The sequence below is a fragment of the Rutilus rutilus genome, assembly GCF_951802725.1.
Source record: "Rutilus rutilus genome assembly, chromosome: 1".
Classification (NCBI taxonomy): domain Eukaryota; kingdom Metazoa; phylum Chordata; class Actinopteri; order Cypriniformes; family Leuciscidae; genus Rutilus; species Rutilus rutilus.
The window spans coordinates 60,988,561-61,007,204 of record NC_140209.1 but is presented as its reverse complement, the minus strand read 5'-3'; the positions used below and the strand labels follow the sequence as shown (position 1 = coordinate 61,007,204).

At 38.1% G+C, this 18,644-nt stretch overlaps 2 protein-coding genes and 1 long non-coding RNA gene across 9 annotated transcripts in view; 2 read left to right on the top strand and 1 right to left on the bottom strand.

Annotated features, from left to right (window-relative positions):
- The window catches only part of LOC311296478, a 152,141-nt gene that overhangs the window by 107,598 nt on the left and 25,899 nt on the right, over window positions 1-18,644 (bottom strand). The window lies entirely within an intron of this gene.
- Window positions 339-1,956, top strand: LOC311296427 (protein NATD1-like). Its single transcript, XM_084418176.1, has 3 exons — window positions 339-612; window positions 769-887; window positions 962-1,956. The coding sequence occupies exons 1-3, from the start codon at window positions 471-473 to the stop codon at window positions 1,079-1,081; spliced, it is 381 nt and encodes a 126-aa protein (XP_084274302.1). The 5' UTR covers window positions 339-470; the 3' UTR covers window positions 1,082-1,956.
- The window catches only part of LOC311294988 (uncharacterized protein), a 42,682-nt gene continuing 27,335 nt past the window's right edge, over window positions 3,298-18,644 (top strand). For all 4 annotated transcript variants that reach the window (XM_084416150.1, XM_084416149.1, XM_084416148.1 and 1 more), the window contains exons 1-4: window positions 3,298-3,382; window positions 9,236-10,281; window positions 11,078-11,200; window positions 16,572-18,506. In XM_084416150.1, coding sequence (XP_084272276.1) covers window positions 9,284-10,281; window positions 11,078-11,200; window positions 16,572-18,506 — 3,056 coding nt within the window. In that variant the 5' untranslated portion in view covers window positions 3,298-3,382; window positions 9,236-9,283. The remainder of the gene's footprint in view (window positions 3,383-9,235; window positions 10,282-11,077; window positions 11,201-16,571; window positions 18,507-18,644) is intronic.

Here is an 18,644-nt window from a genome sequence, read left to right as displayed (position 1 = left end):
TTTTTTGGAAATAAGCTCATTTTACAACTCCCCCAGAGTTAAACAGTTGAGTTTTACCGTTTTAGAATCCATTCAGCCGAACTCCGGGTCTGACGGTAAGTTACCACTTTTAGCATAGCTTAGCACAGATCATTGATTCTGATGAGTCCAGTAGCATTTCTTTCAAAATGACCGAAGAGTTTCAATATTTTTCCTATTTAAAACTTGACTCTTCTGTAGTTAAACCGTGTACTAAGATCGACGGAAAATGAAAAGTTGCGATTTTCTAAGCCTATATGGCTAGGAACTACTCTCATTCCTGCGTAATAATCAAGGAACTGTGCGGCCGTAACATGGGTGCAGCAGGCGTAATGATATGACGCTGCGCCTGAAAATAGTCCACAGCTCGGTAACTTCTTCCAACGTGACCGGGACTAAGTTTGTCTAACCTATTAGACCTATTTTCAAGACACTTACTGTCTGTAAATTGCATGTTTCGGTTCACTCGAGGATATAAGATCAGTCAACGACTCCGCAAACACACATGTTGTGGATCATGTACTGACGCCTCGAATCTGTGTGTGATTCACGACAGACAGAATCAGCGCTTCACAATCACTCTCGACTGCGACGGTAAGAGAAAATAACGTTATTGATTCTGTCTCAAACCTAGTGAGCATCAAAACAGCAGATTCAGTCGCGCTGATGTCCACTAGATAGGCAGCACTCTAGGTTATGAGCCTGCATCACTGATAACAACATCCCCCTGTGTGTCTGTGGTGTGAGCAGGAGCAGCGAGTAGTGCAGTACTGAAGTACACTATCACACATGATCAGCTGGTGGAGTTGATGTCTACTGAGGTCCCTCAATCTCACAGGGGTAAAGGTGTTGCTGCACACCTGGCGAAGGTCAAACCGCTTTAAACTCCCTCACTCTTCTGCTGTTTCCTGTAACTCAATCATCTACTTCTGTTCTTCTTCAGGCTGCTCTGGATTTCATTGTTGAAGAAAATATGAAAGCGAGGATCTCCTGTTGGTACATTAGAAAATATGTGGATGAAAATCAACATCTGAGATACCAGGCTCATCTTGAAGATAAATAAAGGCCGAATTACACAGATTCTACCTCTGTGTTTTATTTTATGATCATTTTGTATACGTTTTTACATTGATACATCAACCATAAGTGACCACTCTACAGCCTAGCAATGTTTTATGTTAAGTCTCTTTGCTGGTGTAAATACATCCACAGGTATATACATATAAATATATATCCACATGTTAATGTCTGATGAGCTGTGATACTGAAGCTTGACAGAAAGGGGAGTTTATTTGCCTTTTTTTATTGTTTCCTTTTTTTAGGGTTGTCACTTGGTTTAAGAGTGTTTATGCACTGATTTGATGTGTGAGTTTGTCCTTTCTGTTAATGTTGGATGTATTAATTTATTATAGTGTCTCATTAACTGGGTATTTAATTGGTAAACTGTCAAGGGTACACTTTTAGAAAGCTTTTAGTTTAGGCTTTTACTTTTAGCTTTATTGAGTGCAAACGCACCTTGTACTTTTTGCACTTTATTTGTGGGCTCTGGACAATAAAATCTTGGAGCTTTTTGGCCAATTTTTGTGTGTGGATCTTTTTTTTTTTTTGATCTACGCACCACAAGAAGTTTGTTCAATATTCTGTTTGGGACGAGTGTTTGGTGCTACACCTTTCCATTCTCTCTAGAAAGCTTTTAGTGGAATAATATTATGTTTGTGAAATCAACTTAAAACTTGTATTGTTTGGAAGACACGTCTCTGCCTTTTAATCCAATTCGAGCCAGCAGGGTCCTTCATATCATTGTAAACACATTTGGGGAATTTATATTTTATTATCCTGGGTGGTGAAATAACCTATTACCTGTAGTCTGGCTTTCTTAACACTTTAAGCCAAAGGTTACAGATAGATCAAAAGGTCACAATTTGAAATATTGATCATTTGTAATGATCTCCTCAATGATATGAAAAACACTTTACAATCTAGCTATAATATGGCGATATTTACATAGACCTACTACTTGTGGTGTAGTAAGAAATAGCTACATATTAAAGCTTAGGTGTCCCACATCACCCTAATTAACCCAATCCATCTATCAGTTAAAAAGCGATTTATTCATTTATATTTTTACTTTTTGAAATGAATAAGTACTCACTTCTTTATTTTATTTTAAGTGGCACTTCTAGTCTCTAGTTCAGTGCAGTTGCAGTAGAGTACGTAGAGAGCACAGCTCAGCGTCATCACGTTCAGTCATTTTTTTTATTTTTTTTATTGACTATATATATCAGATAACAAGCAGATATAAAGTACAGAACAAACATAACTTCTACAGGAATTAAATTATATCAAGTATATGTAAAGCTTTACGTAAAAAAAGAAATAAAAAAAGACATACACAGAGGAAACATTATGCATCAGTGGTATTGTCAAAAATATCATCATAATATTTCAGGAATCTGTCACTTTTCTTGTTTTTAATCAACCTTAGAGACTTCAGAAATGTATCAATTTCAATTAAGAAATGTGGAAAAGTAGGCTGCGATTTAAAGAATTTTTGCTTGTGAATAAAATTTTTTCCAAACAAAATAAAAAAAATGACAATGTAATTAATTGAAATACTAGCTTTATCTTCTTTATAATAACAGATTATATCCTTTAATTTAAAGGATTTGGAAGAATCAAGGTGCTTGCCAATATGAAGATAACCTATTCCAGAAGTTTTTTCACATTGGAAAAATAAATGGATCAGTGTTTCATCCTTATTCCCACAAAATGAGCAAGAACTGTCAACATCCATATATTTTGCAACAGTATCATTCACTGGATATATTTTATGTAAGATCTTAAAATGAACTTCCTTAGTCTTATTTGAAATACAATACTTATGAGGTAACAACCAGGCTTCCTTCCAGTCCATAAGTTCAATAAAAGAGGCCCAATAAAATTTGCCTTAAGCAACATTATATTTTTTACTCTGAAAAATGTGTCGAATATGCTTATTATTACATTTCTTACCAAGTATATTTATACCATCTAAGATCAAATCAGGTTCTTTGGTGACACTCTTACTAAAGGTTAGATGACATTTTAACAAGTTGACTTAGACCGGAAGAAATTGCTTTAAGCACTGAATTACGTTCAGTCAGTTTGGGCAAATGCACCATTTAGCTGGTTTGCCAACCGCCATAAAACTCCGAAAGAAGAAGAAGAAGTCAGTTTGGGCGGGGCTTGATGTTGATGACGCGGAATTCGCCAGTCACCCAATCAACACATGTGTGTCTCAGAGAGTGAAACCGAAAGTTGTCTATTCAGACAAACAGACGCCATGTCAGAGAATTCAAGATCTGAAATGGCCTCAAATCTCATGGTAAGTTTGTTAAAACGTTTTATAGCTATAATATCAATAGCATTATCAATAAAATCTACCTATAGATAGAGCTTTGCGTGTAAATATGTCGAACTCAAACAAGTTTAAGCTAATTGTTAGCTAACTGCTACTTCACGGTGGTAGGCTAACTGTAATAGCCTACTCATGAAAATGGATAAACGTACACAGATTGTATTTCTGATTGTAACTTGTTGTGCTGTTATCTGAAAACATTAAAACTAAATAAAAAGATGTAACGAGAAACAAGTAAGAGCAAAACATATTGGGCTGAGAACAAGGCCGTAATCATGTTTTGTAGCCTAACGTATATTCACTCTTATTTGTACTGGTATGTCTAATATGTTAAAAACACGTTTCTTGTCTCGTCACATTCATTTATGAATAACGTGGATCATGCAAATTATAGCATATTTTCAATTACAAATAGCGAAATTCCATAAAAAAAGTTGAGTAGTTCACATCACTGTATCTCAGCTAACAGGAAACGTTCTCATAACTAACGTTCTCTCAAAGTTATGCAAACGTTCTTCCTGTAACGTTAATATAACGTTTGTTCAATGTTATCTGAGTCTATGTTATCTGTAAACACTTAATTTATTATGATTTATAAGCTGTTTACCACATTGGGACCAAACAAATATTTTTTGGTATTACTATCATTATGAGGACATTTGGTCCCCATGTAGGGAAAACTAGATACACACACGCACACACACGTGCGCACACACACACGTTTACTTAGTTATCTTAATGGGGATATTCCATAGGCGTAATGGTTTTTATACTGTACAAACTGTATATTCCATCCCCTCACACTAACCCTACCCCACAAATCACACATCACACACAACGTACTGCATTTTTACATTTAAAAAAGCAACAACCTTTAATTAGGCTACTTTATTTTTATACTTAATTTACAAATGAGGACATCCAAGGACAAGGGAGGATTTTGGAAATTATGTCAGGTTTTTGTCCCCAACATATAGTTAAGTACACACACACACATACACACACAGGGGTACATAAATATTGAAAATACAAAACTTTACCACACAATGTGTAATATATTTTGATAGGAGGCTGACTCTGGAAGAAGAACGACAGACACGCTTTGCATGTTCACTTATTTTACTGAGTACTTCAGCAACTACGGACCACTCACGTACAAAACATTGGGTGTGGCTTAACGTACCCGTCACACATCTATTACACAATGCACAATAGGAAAAAACATTGTTAAATGAAACAGACCAGGGGCCTCATTTATAAAACTTTGCGTAGGATTTGCGTCATAAGTGGCGTACGGATGAAACATAGGACGTGCGTACGCACAGAAATATTCGGCTTTTATAAAACCGTGCGCACGCACATCCTACGCAGTTTTCCCTTAATAAATCACAATCAATTCTAAATGTAGCGCAGCTTTTGCGGCTTCATGTCACGCCCATTGTTGCCCATAAATAGTCCGTGAAACGCCCACAAGTTAATATTCATCGATTGCGAAATCATGGCAAACACAGAGAGGAAAACCAAGAAATGTAACTTCACTCACGTCATTACGCACTGTGATGGCATCATGGCATTTAATTACCATCCATTTGATTGCATCTGACAAGCTACAGATGTGTTATGAGGATGAATTGCATAACATGCCAATATTATTGCAGAACATATTTCACATTTCTTTTTGCAAATATGTGTTAATTTGCATTTCTGTTGTAATCTTAGTTTGATTTTGTTTGTTTTACACTGCAGATCGATCAAACGGGTGTTCATGTAGGCTGTTAATTGTAAGACTTGCTTTGTGAAATCTTCATGTTATTTATGAGAGGCAGTATTGCCATTTCTTTTACACAACGGTCTACAGTTTCACACACTTTCACGTGTTTCTTCCATCTGCCGACGGTGTCGCCATTTCTCATTTCACCCGTTTTTGTGCGTACGCCTGGGTCAGAGTGTGCGTGAAGGACCGCACATTTTCCCGTCAAGTTTGCTTTTTATAAATACCAATTATTGCGCAGAGAGCGGCGTACGCCTTCTTTTGTGCCTACGCAACGTTTATAAATGAGGCCCCAGGTCAGAAAAGTTTATGAAATTAGAAAAATCTAGTAGTGCTCGGCGGTATCACCAAAAATTGATATCACAGTATTTTTCTAAATTATACGGTTTCACTGTATATGACTTTTTTTTTTTTTTTTTTTTTTTTACATGACTGGGTGTTAACCACATTTTCTACTGATTGAGATAGGAAATACTGCAGTAGATTGAAAGTATTTCAAGATTGAAAGATTAAATTATGTTTTATTAACAAAGATCGGGAGGATTAACACGAGTGGAGAGCACTCAGCAATCAACGATAAGAGGTATATATATACTCAGCAGTCTTACCTCAATTCGTTGACAGTTTAGCAGCATCCCCCCACCACCCCTTCTCCACACTTCTGGTCCTAACCACTTACATACGGGCGGGGAGTACTCTGGGTTCAGGCCGATCTCTGAGCTCGGAGCCCTCCCCCCAGACAGCACGCCAAATACACATTAAACTTTACTCCCTCTAATTGTATGTAAGTGTGAACTCGTGAAATAAAAATAACAGTTCTAAAGACAGTTCTCTTCAAAGATACATTTATATAAAAACACCAGTGCCGAGTTTTGACTTTGAAACATGCAGTGCTCGTGTTTATTCAGCGATGTCAAAGGCTTTTGGAAAATCTATTTGTGCCGGGCAGTGTTGATATTGTGAACCAATGTATGGGAAACACTGTAATATAATTTGACAGCTATCAATTATAGTTTAATCTATCCATCTTTACCGTCACGCTTAGTAACACATACAGCTGTGCCAAAGCCACTAGATGACAAGCCTGCAACCTTTAGCCTAAAAAGGTTATGCTAACGGAATCATGTGATCCAAGTTAGCCATTACACTTTCTCCAGTGGTAAGAGAGCCCTCTCATCTCCCTAATATAAGACAATCTCTGGCTTAGAGGTCGACCGATTCATCGGTCGGCCGATTGATCGGCCGATTTTTTGCATTTTTAACATAATCGGCATCGGCCAATATCCAAGTGTATCAAGCCGATTATTAGGCAGGCGCATCTGTGGGCAGCCTAGTGTTGTTGTTGTTGTTGAACACGCGTTCGACGCACGCTGCGCCTAGAGTCATTCTCCAGCAGAGTGAGCAGACCTCATCCAGTGCTTAAGGAAGGAGCTAAGTTCCTTGGAGAAAACTCATTTATATTTAATTAAAAACTTTTGATATGTTACTGCCAACTTAGAGAAAAAACATGAATAGGCGACATGACGTTCGGCTACTTTGAAATTGATAGCGTAGTTGAGGTTGCATTAGCACAGCAGAAGGGTTGCGATCATGTCACAATAAGTAAGCAAGAATTTACAGACAGTGAATCTGAGACTTTTATTTGTTCTGTTTGTGTGTCTTATATTTGAGAGGGTTGTCACTCAATGCAGAGAAATAAGTAATAAAAAAAGAGACCAACTATATGCTAGTGAAGGACTGGCTTTGCTTTGCTAGGGTTGGGTAGCTACAGACAAACCCAGTGCTAATACGGCACTGGCGTCTTAACGACCGTTATTTACCGGACCGAATATCAACGCGCATTTCTGTGCTTCATATCAGTGCTACTGTTATGCCTGTGCTTCTCTTGGATGCTCTGAAAACGGACGTTAGAATAACAGAAACATCGCTTCGCTGCACTTGACACTAGTCAGCAGTTAACTTTAACATTCTGTTAGCTAGTAGCTGGATTAAACACGGTTAAAATGCTGGCCAAACAGTAGTGGAATGTGTGACTGTATTTCACTGTAGACTAGGGGTGGAACGGTACATGTTTTCGTATTGAACCGAAACGGAACAGGCGTCACGGTTCGGTGTATAAATTTCCACGGAGAATACACGCTATAAAAATAAATAAAACTCGCGTGCAAAGTAATGTGGAACTACTGTTAGATACGCGGGTTCTTTAGGGACACCTAATCTGTAGCTCCGCTTTAGCTCCGGCTGCAATGTAAAGATTGCAATGCGTTGTGTGTGTGTGTGAGTCGAGAGAGAGAGAGGCGCGGGCGCGATCGAGATCGAAAAGTCGCGTGTGTTTAAAGTCGCAAAGTGTTTACTTATATTTGTGTGCAAACGCGCGCGCGCGCGTGTGTGTGTGTGTGAGAGGCGCGGGCGCGATCGAACAGTGGAAACATAAAAACATACTCCGTCATTTTGTTTATCAGGACATCATTCAAACTGCAAAGTGTTTAAGTTACTGTTAATTCAAATGTTAAGGAAAGCAAATATATTAATCTGAAATGTAGCAAATTAATTTTCAATCCATTCAGGTACAATTACCAAACATATCTCAAGTTCTTTTTGTCTTTTGTACAATTGCAGATTGGTAAAGTGTTCAATAAATGTTTTTGTTGAGAAATCTTGTCTATCTTAAGTAATTATTTGTGTTACATTTTATCTTTCAAATAGAGGTTAAAAACAAGCACATAATCGGCCAAATATCGGCCAAAATAAATCGGCAGCATTTATCGGCCATCGGCCGACCCGGATTTCAAAAGATCGGCATCGGCATCGGCATCGGCCTGAAAAAAACCATATCGGTCGACCTCTACTCTGGCTGTGCCATCACCACAGTGCAACAGTGAACAGAGACTATGAGATCAATATCCCGTCTAAAGTATTGCGGCCATGGATCAAAAAATAGTTAAATAATTTGAGTGACGTCAACTCCCCTCTTTGATTGATTGGCTAGAGGAGTAGCTGTCAAGCTAGAACTAGTCAAGTCAAGTCAAGTATATTTGTATAGCGCTTTTCACAATACAGATTGTATCAAAGCAGCTTCACAGTATTAAATTAAAATAATACAACAAGGTTTGTTTCTAGTGGAATTTATTGATAATCAAATTAGATATCCCCAGAATATCCCCAATTAACTAGTGGACCAATGGTGACGCTTAAGCCCACCCTAATTTAACATTTGGAAAAGCAAGCGCAGAACATGGAAAGAAGAGCGAAGAGAAAAACAAGCACAAGTGTACAAAAAAATTAAATATGAGCAGAAAATGCAAGACAGCACAAAGTGCTTTTTTTTTTTCTTCAGTTTGTGCAATATATTTTTACAAAATTTGATTCACGCTTATTATTTTTTGATCCGTGACCGCTGTACAAACTTTAGATGGGATTTTGATCCCATAAGAGACCCCTCTCAAACAGTGTCGCGCTGTGTTCCGAACGTTGTATAAGCGACATACAACTTCCTATAATTTCGCACTCAATTTACCTCTGCTCTAGTGCCTCTTGTTCTTTGGTACCCTGCTTGCACTGTCTTGCACATTATCTTATGTGTTCTGTGCTATTGCACAATATCTACTTGCAAAATTATGCCCAGTATCATATACTACTTATGTAGTTGCCTTGCTGTTTTAAATAACAACTTGATCCTTTTATTATAGATTGTTGCACTAATTGTTATATATCGATACTGTTTATTCTATTGTCCAGAAAACTTGTATTTTATTTATAGTTTTATTCCCTTGTGTATTTAATGTGTAATTTGTGTAATTTCATGTGTAACTTTTTGTTGTCCTGCACCTCGCTTTATCTTGGCCAGGTCGGCGTTTCAATTGAGAACGTGTTCTCTACGTGCTCACCTGGTTAAATAAAGGTTCATAATAATAATAATACACCGGTATTGCGGTATATTAAAAATTCATATCATAACAAAAAAAGCATCTAGTAAAACCCAAGAAATTCATTTTAATTTAATTGTCAAAATTCAATGTATTATTCTTGTTTTTTCTTGCCACATACAGGCTTGAAATCAAATCTGTCATCTAGGAAGAAGAGAAACAGAAACCTAAATGAGTGTGAATGAGGAGAAGGAGGGGGAGGCGTCTGTTCACTCTCCGAGGGCAGCATGTCCAGTATCCAGCTGTGTGTCCATGAAGAGTAACAGCTCCATGGTTCATCTGCCCCCTGATCTCAGTGATGGACCATCTTCAGGATTCAGCTGTGTGTCCATGAAGAGTAACAACTCCATGGTTCATCTGCCCCCTGATCTCAGTGATGGACCATCTTCAGGATTCAGCTGTGTGTCTATGAAGAGTAACAACTCCATGGTTCATCTGCCCCCTAATCTCAGTGATGGACCATCTTCAGGATTCAGCTGTGTGTCTATGAAGAGTAACAACTCCATGGTTCATCTGCCCCCTGATCTCAGTGATGGACCATCTTCAGGATTCAGCTGTGTGTCTATGAAGAGTAACAACTCCATGGTTCATCTGCCCCCTGATCTCAGTGATGGACCATCTTCAGGATTCAGCTGTGTGTCTATGAAGAGTAACAACTCCATGGTTCATCTGCCCCCTAATCTCAGTGATGGACCATCTTCAGGATTCAGCTGTGTGTCTATGAAGAGTAACAACTCCATGGTTCATCTGCCCCCTGATCTCAGTGATGGACCATCTTCAGGATTCAGCTGTGTGTCTATGAAGAGTAACAACTCCATGGTTCATCTGCCCCCTGATCTCAGTGATGGACCATCTTCAGGATTCAGCTGTGTGTCTATGAAGAGTAACAACTCCATGGTTCATCTGCCCCCTAATCTCAGTGATGAACCATCTTCAGGATTCAGCTGTGTGTCTATGAAGAGTAACAACTCCATGCCTCTGCCTCCTGATCTCAGTGATGGACCATCTTCAGGATTCAGCTGTGTGTCTATGAAGGGTAACAACTCCATGGTTCATCTGCCCCCTGATCTCAGTGATGGACCATCTTCAGGATTCAGCTGTGTGTCCATGAAGAGTAACAGCTCCATGGTTCAGCCCCCTGTGTTCAGTGATGGACCCCCTGGCTCTGTGTGAGTATCATTCACTATCTGTTAGAGCTGCACGTTTCTGAATAAACAACTGAAAAAACAAAACATGTAATTTACTAGAGGTTCTGACAAAACCTCTAGTAAAGAGGGGGGGGTTTGAAATGAATTTATTTAACAAGATAAATCACTCACTCCCTTGGACTTGGTATGGTGACAAATTTCTGAGTAAAAAGCTTTTCTAATGTGACAAACTATAGAGCGGGGTTTGTCTTCTGATAAAAAATAACTAGGGCTGGTCCGAATGCCATTTTTTGAGCTTCGAAGCTTGGGTAGTAATGAACATCGAATATTCGAAGCTTCGAAGTTCGGGCGCATGATCGTACGTACTAAACCTATGCGCATGAACTCGACAATCGACTACTGTGGACTCAGACCGAAAACAGGATGTAAATACAGGTATGTGCGCTGGCTGAATAAACATCATTTTTATTCATATCTTTCACATCTACTGCAGTCAGATTCACCCGCGTTCACTCTAAAGGAATCACTCACATGACCTGTGCACTTGTAATGACACATCAAGGATGTTAAGAGGCTAAAAGCAGGTTTAAAACTTTCCCCATTTAAGTCAACAGGGTGCAAATTTTAAAAAGAGGATAACACGGTGTAGGCAACACCGATTTTTGTCGTTGTTCTCTGTACTGACAGCACTCAAAATTTACAAAAAATGAGCTCAATGTTAAAATTGACCGGAGTTCTCCTTTAATAGCAAATAGGTAAATGTGGTATATTTTTCTAGCTTCAGAAATTATCTGAAATATGTCTCTCTTTTCCTCAGTATCATCAGCAGGAAGAGAAAGATGGCAGCATCTCCAGTATCCAGATGTGTGTCTATGAAGTGTAACAGATACATGATTCACCCCAATGATCTCTGTAATGAAGCCGTGCCCTTTGACCCTGTGTGAGTATGTTCATGTACACTTAAAAATGAATTAATTACTCTTACATCATTTAATTTAGGAATGTTTTTAAACTCGATTTAATTTACTTTGGGTCAACACAATTTAGTTGGATTACATCAACTTTTTATTAGGTTTGTCAAACTAAATCTTCTTACATCATTCAATTTTATTTTGTTGAGGCTATTAAATTTAATCAATTTACTATTATTTAATTGTCTTAGTTTGGTCCAACTTAATTTGTTGTATTAATTTACTAATATTTAATTAATTGACTTATATTGGTCTAATTTGAAGATCTAGTATAACTGTAATTAAACTGAAATTTTTAGGAATTATGTAATGTTTATTACTTTAGAATAAATAATACAGAAAAAAAGTGTCCTGTTGCATGAAGCTATCTGAACAAACTCTTGAGTTTCAGAGCAGGTTTAGAGTTGACAATTCCAGATAAATCTAACCTGGTTTAGATCAAGTTTAGAAGTCTCACAAACCTCTGTATCAAACCTGAGTTTAAACTGGAGAAAGTTTATACTGAGTTTGCGATTAACTCTGAAGCGTGTGCCCCTGAAAGTGTCACGTGGAACATGGAGAGCACCAGTTTGATTCACTTCTCGCAAGAGAGACGGCGCAATTCACTTCTCTTCCGAAGATTAAGAGATCATTTTGAAAATTATGATGAAATTAAAAGCGTTTATAAGGCATGAATAAACACTTCTGCTGCAGAGAGAGTTTGAGAAGCAGCTGAAAGAAAATATCTGACTATATCAATGCATGATGTGAATCAAAGAAATATGCCTAATAATCAGCCTATAGGTTCACTAAGAGCTCAAATAAATACACATAAGCATTATATATGAATACATGTATTATATTAATTTAAAAGGAAAGTTTAATAATACTTGTCAATTAATATAATAATTATATGAATATACTATATGAAGTAATTATATTTCATACAATATAAATATAGTCTAATAAATAATTAGCAAAAATGATCAGTTTTGTCTCTAATGTTTGTTCACTATAAACTGCTTTAATTTGGAGCGAGAGATACAGGGGGAGTGGCTTTATCGCATCAGATACTTGAGACAAATTTTTCGTTTAAAAGCATAATTAGGATGGAAACGCCACTTTTAAGTTTGACCGTATTTTCGTTTTAGGTTAAATGCCTTGTCAAGTCAAGTCACCTTTATTTATATAGCGCTTTTTACAATACAGATTGTATCAAAGCAGCTTCACATTGATAAAATGAAAATAATACAACAAAGTTTGTTTCTAGAAGAAAATTGCATCATTGTCCACCCTAAATAGGCAGATCAATAATATGGTTGAATATTAAATGTCCCCAACTAAGCAAGCCAAAAGCCAAGGCAACAGTGGCAAGGAACCAAAACTCCATCAGGTGACAGAATGGAGAAAAAAACCTTGGGAGAACCCAGGCTCAGTCGGGGGCCAGTTCTCCTCTGGCCAACGAGCGAACAGTGTATGATTATGATCCAGGCAGCATTACAGGTCAGAAGTCAGATTGGTCGTGTCGATGAGGCCGGCACTTCAGGGATGCCTCATGGTTGGGTCCACGTGCAGATCCACCATCTAATCTGGATACAGCTGGAGTCCACCTCACTTCAGAAACGGAGAGACTGGTTGACACTTCAGTACTGCGTTGTTGTCGCGTCCAGGCGCAGGTCCTTCATCTGATCTGGATACGGCCTGGATCCGGCGGACTGCGGTAAACCTCAGTATAAGCAGAGAGACTGATATTAACATGGACGCCATTCTTCTTATGATGTAACGAGTACATCAGGATTCATGGGAAGTGTTCCCGGTTCCGGCTGGCCTAATCTATGCAGCCTAATATGGAATTATAAAAGTCTATAATGTATTATGTGAATGCTAGGTCAAAGAGATGTGTTTTTAGTCTAGCTTTGAACTGACAGAGTGTGTCTGCTTCCCGGACAATGGTAGGAAGACTGTTCCAGAGTTTTGGTGCTAAATAGGAAAAGGATCTACCGCCAGCAGTCGATTTTGATATTCTAGGTATTATCAACTGGCCGGAATTTTGAGATCGCAATAGACGTGAAGGACTATAAAGCGCTAAGAGGTCGCTCAAGTACTGCGGGGCTAAACCATTTAGTGCTTTGTAAGTAATCTGCAATATTTTAAAATGTATATGATGTTTAATAGGGAGCCAGTGCAGTGTTGACAGAACCGGGCTAATTCGAGCTGCTGCGTTTTGAACTAGCTGTAATATTTTTATTTTTTTATTTTTTATTTTTTTTTATTTTATTTTTTTTAAGCGTGCAGGGCATCCACCCAGTAGAGCATTATATTTCAATCTAGCCTTGAGGTCATGAACGCATGAACTAATTGTTCCGCATTTGTCAATGAGAGCATATGACGTAATTTAGATATATTTTTAAGATGGAAAAATGCGGTTTTACAGATACTAGACACGTGACTTTCAAATGAATGATTGGTATCAAAGAGCGCACCCAGGTTCCTAACCGACGACGAAGACTTAACAGAGCAGCCATCAAGTGTTAGACAGTATTCTAGGTTATTACGTGAGGAAGTTTTTTTTTATCCAATAATTAGAATATCTGTTTTTTCAGAATTCAGTTGTAGGAAATTACTAGTCATCCATTTTTTTTATATCAGCTATGCATTCCGTTAATTTTGTGAATTGGTAAGTTTCGTCAGGGCGTGAAGAAATATAGAGCTGTGTAAATGGGAGAAAATAGGGCACTTTTATGATAGCATCAAAAAGCGCTATTTTTAAAACACTAAGAAGGTTCGATACAACATGAAACTCTGCTTGAAGTATCATCAGGGGCTCTACACATGAACTCGAGCATCGAGAGCATTGTTTGTGTACACAGAGTTTACTAAAAAGAAAGATTTGGAACAACTCACTGTGTTTCCGTCCGTCAGCATTTTGTCAGTCAAAAATAATCGATAGTTTTATTTTTTAATAGTTTTGTTTTTTGATGCTTTCGAAAATACGGTCAAACATAAAAGTGGCGTCTGCATTCTAATTATGCTTTTAAGTGAAAGTTTGGTGAACGAATCGTCAGGCACTTTAGTCTGAATCAGACAGGATACTTCAGTCGGTTCACTAATGCATCGGCGCTGGCTGAATTGAACGTTTGTTCATGCGGCTTGTGAGTAGAACAAAATAGTAAAGTAAAGTACTTACAATTATGTACTGTATACCGCTGAGTTTGAGTTACAACTCTTATCACCCGATTTCTGAGATTTCATGCACCGATTACAGAAGGACATCTGCTATGCATCATGGATGAAGTGTGTATATATATATATATATATATATATATATACATACATATATATATATATATATATATATATATATATATATTATTATTTATTTATTTATTTATTTATTTATTTTTGAAGAATTACTTATTGATATAACTTTTATTTATTATTAAAACCCTATTTAATAAACTTTGTGTAATTTTATAGAAGTGTCTCTTTATAATAAACCCATATAAGTGAGCAGAGACATCTAGACAAGTACCTGACACTGATATTAAAATGGGCAGTCTTTGCAGCTTCCACGATTTGGCTCTAAATATCAGTTTTATAAATTTTTTTGTCAGATACCATCTATGTTGAAATGAAAGGATGCAAATGAGGAGAAGCGTTTGTAAAATACAAAGTCAGCAATCATTGACATTCGCATTTGACAGTATTAGATTTCTCAGAGGACCGTTCAGTTTGCCGAAAAACAGTAGGTAATTTTCCATTGAATTTTTTGGAAAGTTGTGTGAGAAAAACACAGATCAAAATGATCTGATATGATCAAAATCACAAAGTACATCTGTGAAACACAAATTTCTCTAACGTCCCCCTGGAAAACTAGTCCTGTCCGAAAAGGGCTAAAGACACATTTACACATTTACTCAGTGGAAAGTTTTATATGTATCAATTAGGGGTGTCGCAATATACCGGTATTGACGATAATCGTGATATTCAAAGCATGAAATATCGACATCGTGTTAATTTAGAGCAATACAATATACCGGTATTGGTGATATTGGCGTTTTCTAGACGCAGCGCTCGTCCGCGCCCGCGCAGCTAGAGTGAAACACTCTGTCCACACCCGAAAAAAGTAAGCTGAGCTCGCCAGTATTAACAACAGAGTTCTTCGGCTTCAAAGAAAACAGCACCTTAGAGGTGGTCGCACACCGGACGAGAAGCGCAGCGCCACGTCTTTAAAATTCGAACACATTCTGTATGAGTGTCCACACACCGGACGAGAAGCACAGCGCGGTTCTATTCGGCGTCTGTCCGCGGCGCCCAGCAACGGCTCAGGACCTTGTTCAAAATCCTGCCGCGACACAGAGCGCAGAAAAAAGTGTTCAGATCACAGACTCAGCAACTATTGTATTTAATTGTACAGTATAATCATAACATAGTACAGACATTATCTCAATTCCATAATGTCCTTAAACATAATGATATTGCTGGCCATAAACTGAGAAAGTGCGTGTCCGGTGTGCAATACCTCGAGTTGTCATAGACGCGACGCGGCTATTATTTTACTAGTCATCATGGAATGGGAAACGTGACATTAACTGTTAACAGGGGGTTTCTGTGTTCATATATTTAATAAAGGGTGATTATTAAAATTAAGAACCCCGTTTTCTTTACTCATCTTATTTTTGTATTTGTATTTGCACTTGATTTTTTTATTCAAATCTGCTATCTGCATGACTTTATTGGCGCCAGTGCAACAACAGGTTTAAGAGCTTTTCAGTTCTTCAGGAAACCTTCAGACAGTGTTTGGCTTCAGTTTGAAACCAGATAAACTTCACATGCTTGTCTTCCTTCACAAAAATTTGCCATAGATCCCCCCCCCCCCCCCCCCCCCCCCCCATAGATTCTATAGATATCGCGATATATCGATATCGTGAATTCTTTTGGCCACAATAACCATGGTGTGAAAAATCTAACATCGTGACACCCCTAGTATCAATATATAGCCATACATGGCCAATGGAAATATTGCAGTATATTGAAAAATATAAGCACTAGTTCCCCATATATGGAAATGTAATATATCGCATTATATTTTGTAGTATATTGCCATATATTTTTGTTCTGTAAGGGGGTCGACGTACAAATTGTGCAATATTGGAGGGGAACAGAACCTTGAGGAACTTTATGTCAGGAAATCAACTGGCCACAATAGATTTATTATATGTAAAAGAGGTTTATTAAACACTCCTTTATCGTAGTGGTTGTGGTATCATTTTAAACAACATCTTTCAATATTAAAAATATTTAAATATTTTCTCTATTTTGATAAATGTCTTTTCTGTTTGTCTCTCAATGTGTTTCCAGTGTTGGGAGAGCTGACCAGATCAGAGATGTGTCCTGTCAGACCAGCACATCCTCCTCCTGTCAGAAACATATCAGTCATCATGACACAGAAGCAGCCCTGCAGCTCGATTCTCTCCAGCCAGTGCATGATGATCTTCAGAGAGTCAAAGACCAGCACAAAACCAGCATGAAGAACAGATATGAGAGGGTTTTTGAGGGAGTCAAACTACAAGAGAATCAGACCCTCCTGAACAGGATTTACACACAGCTGTACATCATAGAGGGAGAGAGTGAAGGAGTGAATGAAGAACATGAGGTGCTACTGATGGAGAAAAGTTACAAGACACTCCAAGACACTCCAATCCACTGCAATGACATCTTTGATCCTTCACCTGAACCTGGATATGAGGAGATGAGAAGAGAGAAGAAAGACAAAATCAAGACTGTTCTTACTAAAGGCATCGCTGGAATTGGAAAAACCGTCTCTGTGCAGAAGTTCATTCTGGACTGGGCCGAGGGAAAAGCCAATCAGGATGTAGATTTCATGTTTGTGCTTCCATTTAGAGAGCTGAACTTGATTAAAGATCATCAGTACAGTCTTCACAGACTTCTGCTGGACTTTCATCCTGAACAAGATTTGGACTCAAAGATGTATGATGAATGTACAGTTGTGTTCATCTTTGATGGTCTGGATGAAAGCAGATTGAAACTGATGTTTTCAGACACTGAGAAAGTTTCTGATGTAAATCAGACTTCATCTGTGGGTGTGTTGATGTCAAACCTCATGAAAGGAGATCTTCTTCCCTCTGCTCTCATCTGGATCACCACCAGACCAGCAGCAGCCAATCAGATCCCCTCTAACTACATCAACCGTGTGACAGAAATTCAGGGATTCAATGACCCTCAAAAGGAGGAATATTTCAGCAAGAGAATCAGTGATGAGCATCAAGCCAGCAGAATCATCTCACACATCAGAAGAGCAAGAAGCCTCCACATCATGTGCCACATACCCGTCTTCTGCTGGATCTCAGCCACTGTGCTTCAAAACATCCTGAAACAAGATCTCAGTGCAGAAATCCCTCAAACTCTGACTGAAATGTACATCCACTTCCTCCTCATTCAAACTCATATGAGGAACCAGAAGTATGAAGAGAGAGATCCAGAGAAACTCCTGCAGTCCAACAGAGAAGTGATTGTGAAACTTGCTGAACTGGCTTTCAATCAGTTGATGAAGGGCAATGTGATGTTCTATGAGGAGGACCTGATTGAGAGCGGCATAGACGTCACTGATGCCTCAGTGTATTCTGGGATTTGCACTGAGATCTTTAGAGAGGAATCTGTGATTTATCACAGGAAGGTTTACAGCTTTGTACATCTGAGCTTTCAGGAGTTTTTTGCAGCTCTGTATGTGTTTTTCTGCTATTTACACAAGAATAGTGAAGTTCTGAAAGAGTTCCTCACAGGAAAGTCCAGAACTCAGTGTGAGAATGTTTCTCTAGATGTGTTTCTGAAGGGAGTAATGAATAAAGCCTTGAAGAGTAAAAATGGACACCTGGATCTTTTACTTCGATTCCTTCATGGCGTCTCACTGGAGTCCAACCAGAGACTCTTACAGGATGTGCTGATTCACACAGAGAACAACCCAGAGAGCATCAAGAAAATAATCCAAAACCTCAAACGAGGTCAAAAAAACAATGTCAGTCCTGAAAGATGGATGAATCTGTCACTCTGCATGATTGAAATGAAGGATCATTCTGTTGTTAAAGAAATGCAGGCATTTTTAAACTCTGAAACAAAAAGAACAAGTCTTTCTCTTGCACAATGCTCAACATTGGCAAACATGATCCTGATGTCAGAGGAGGTGATGGATGAGCTAGACTTTATGAAGTACAACTTCAAATCAAAAGAGGGTAAATTGAGACTGGTCCCTGCTGTGAGGAACTGCAGAAAAGCTCTGTGAGTGTGAAAATATAAACACATTACAGAATGAACATAGGTCTGGGCGGTATATTGAGTTTGTACAATATATTTATTTATTTTTATAAACTATATAAAATGAAACACCTTTTATATTGATATACATTAGATTGATAT

Coding starts and splice junctions, on each gene's coding strand:
- LOC311296427 (XM_084418176.1), top strand. CDS start 471: ATGTTTCGGTTCACTCGAGGATATAAGATCAGTCAACGACTCCGCAAA. Junction 613..768: donor AATCACTCTCGACTGCGACG/GTAAGAGAAAAT, acceptor TGGTGTGAGCAG/GAGCAGCGAGTAGTGCAGTA. Junction 888..961: donor TTGCTGCACACCTGGCGAAG/GTCAAACCGCTT, acceptor GTTCTTCTTCAG/GCTGCTCTGGATTTCATTGT.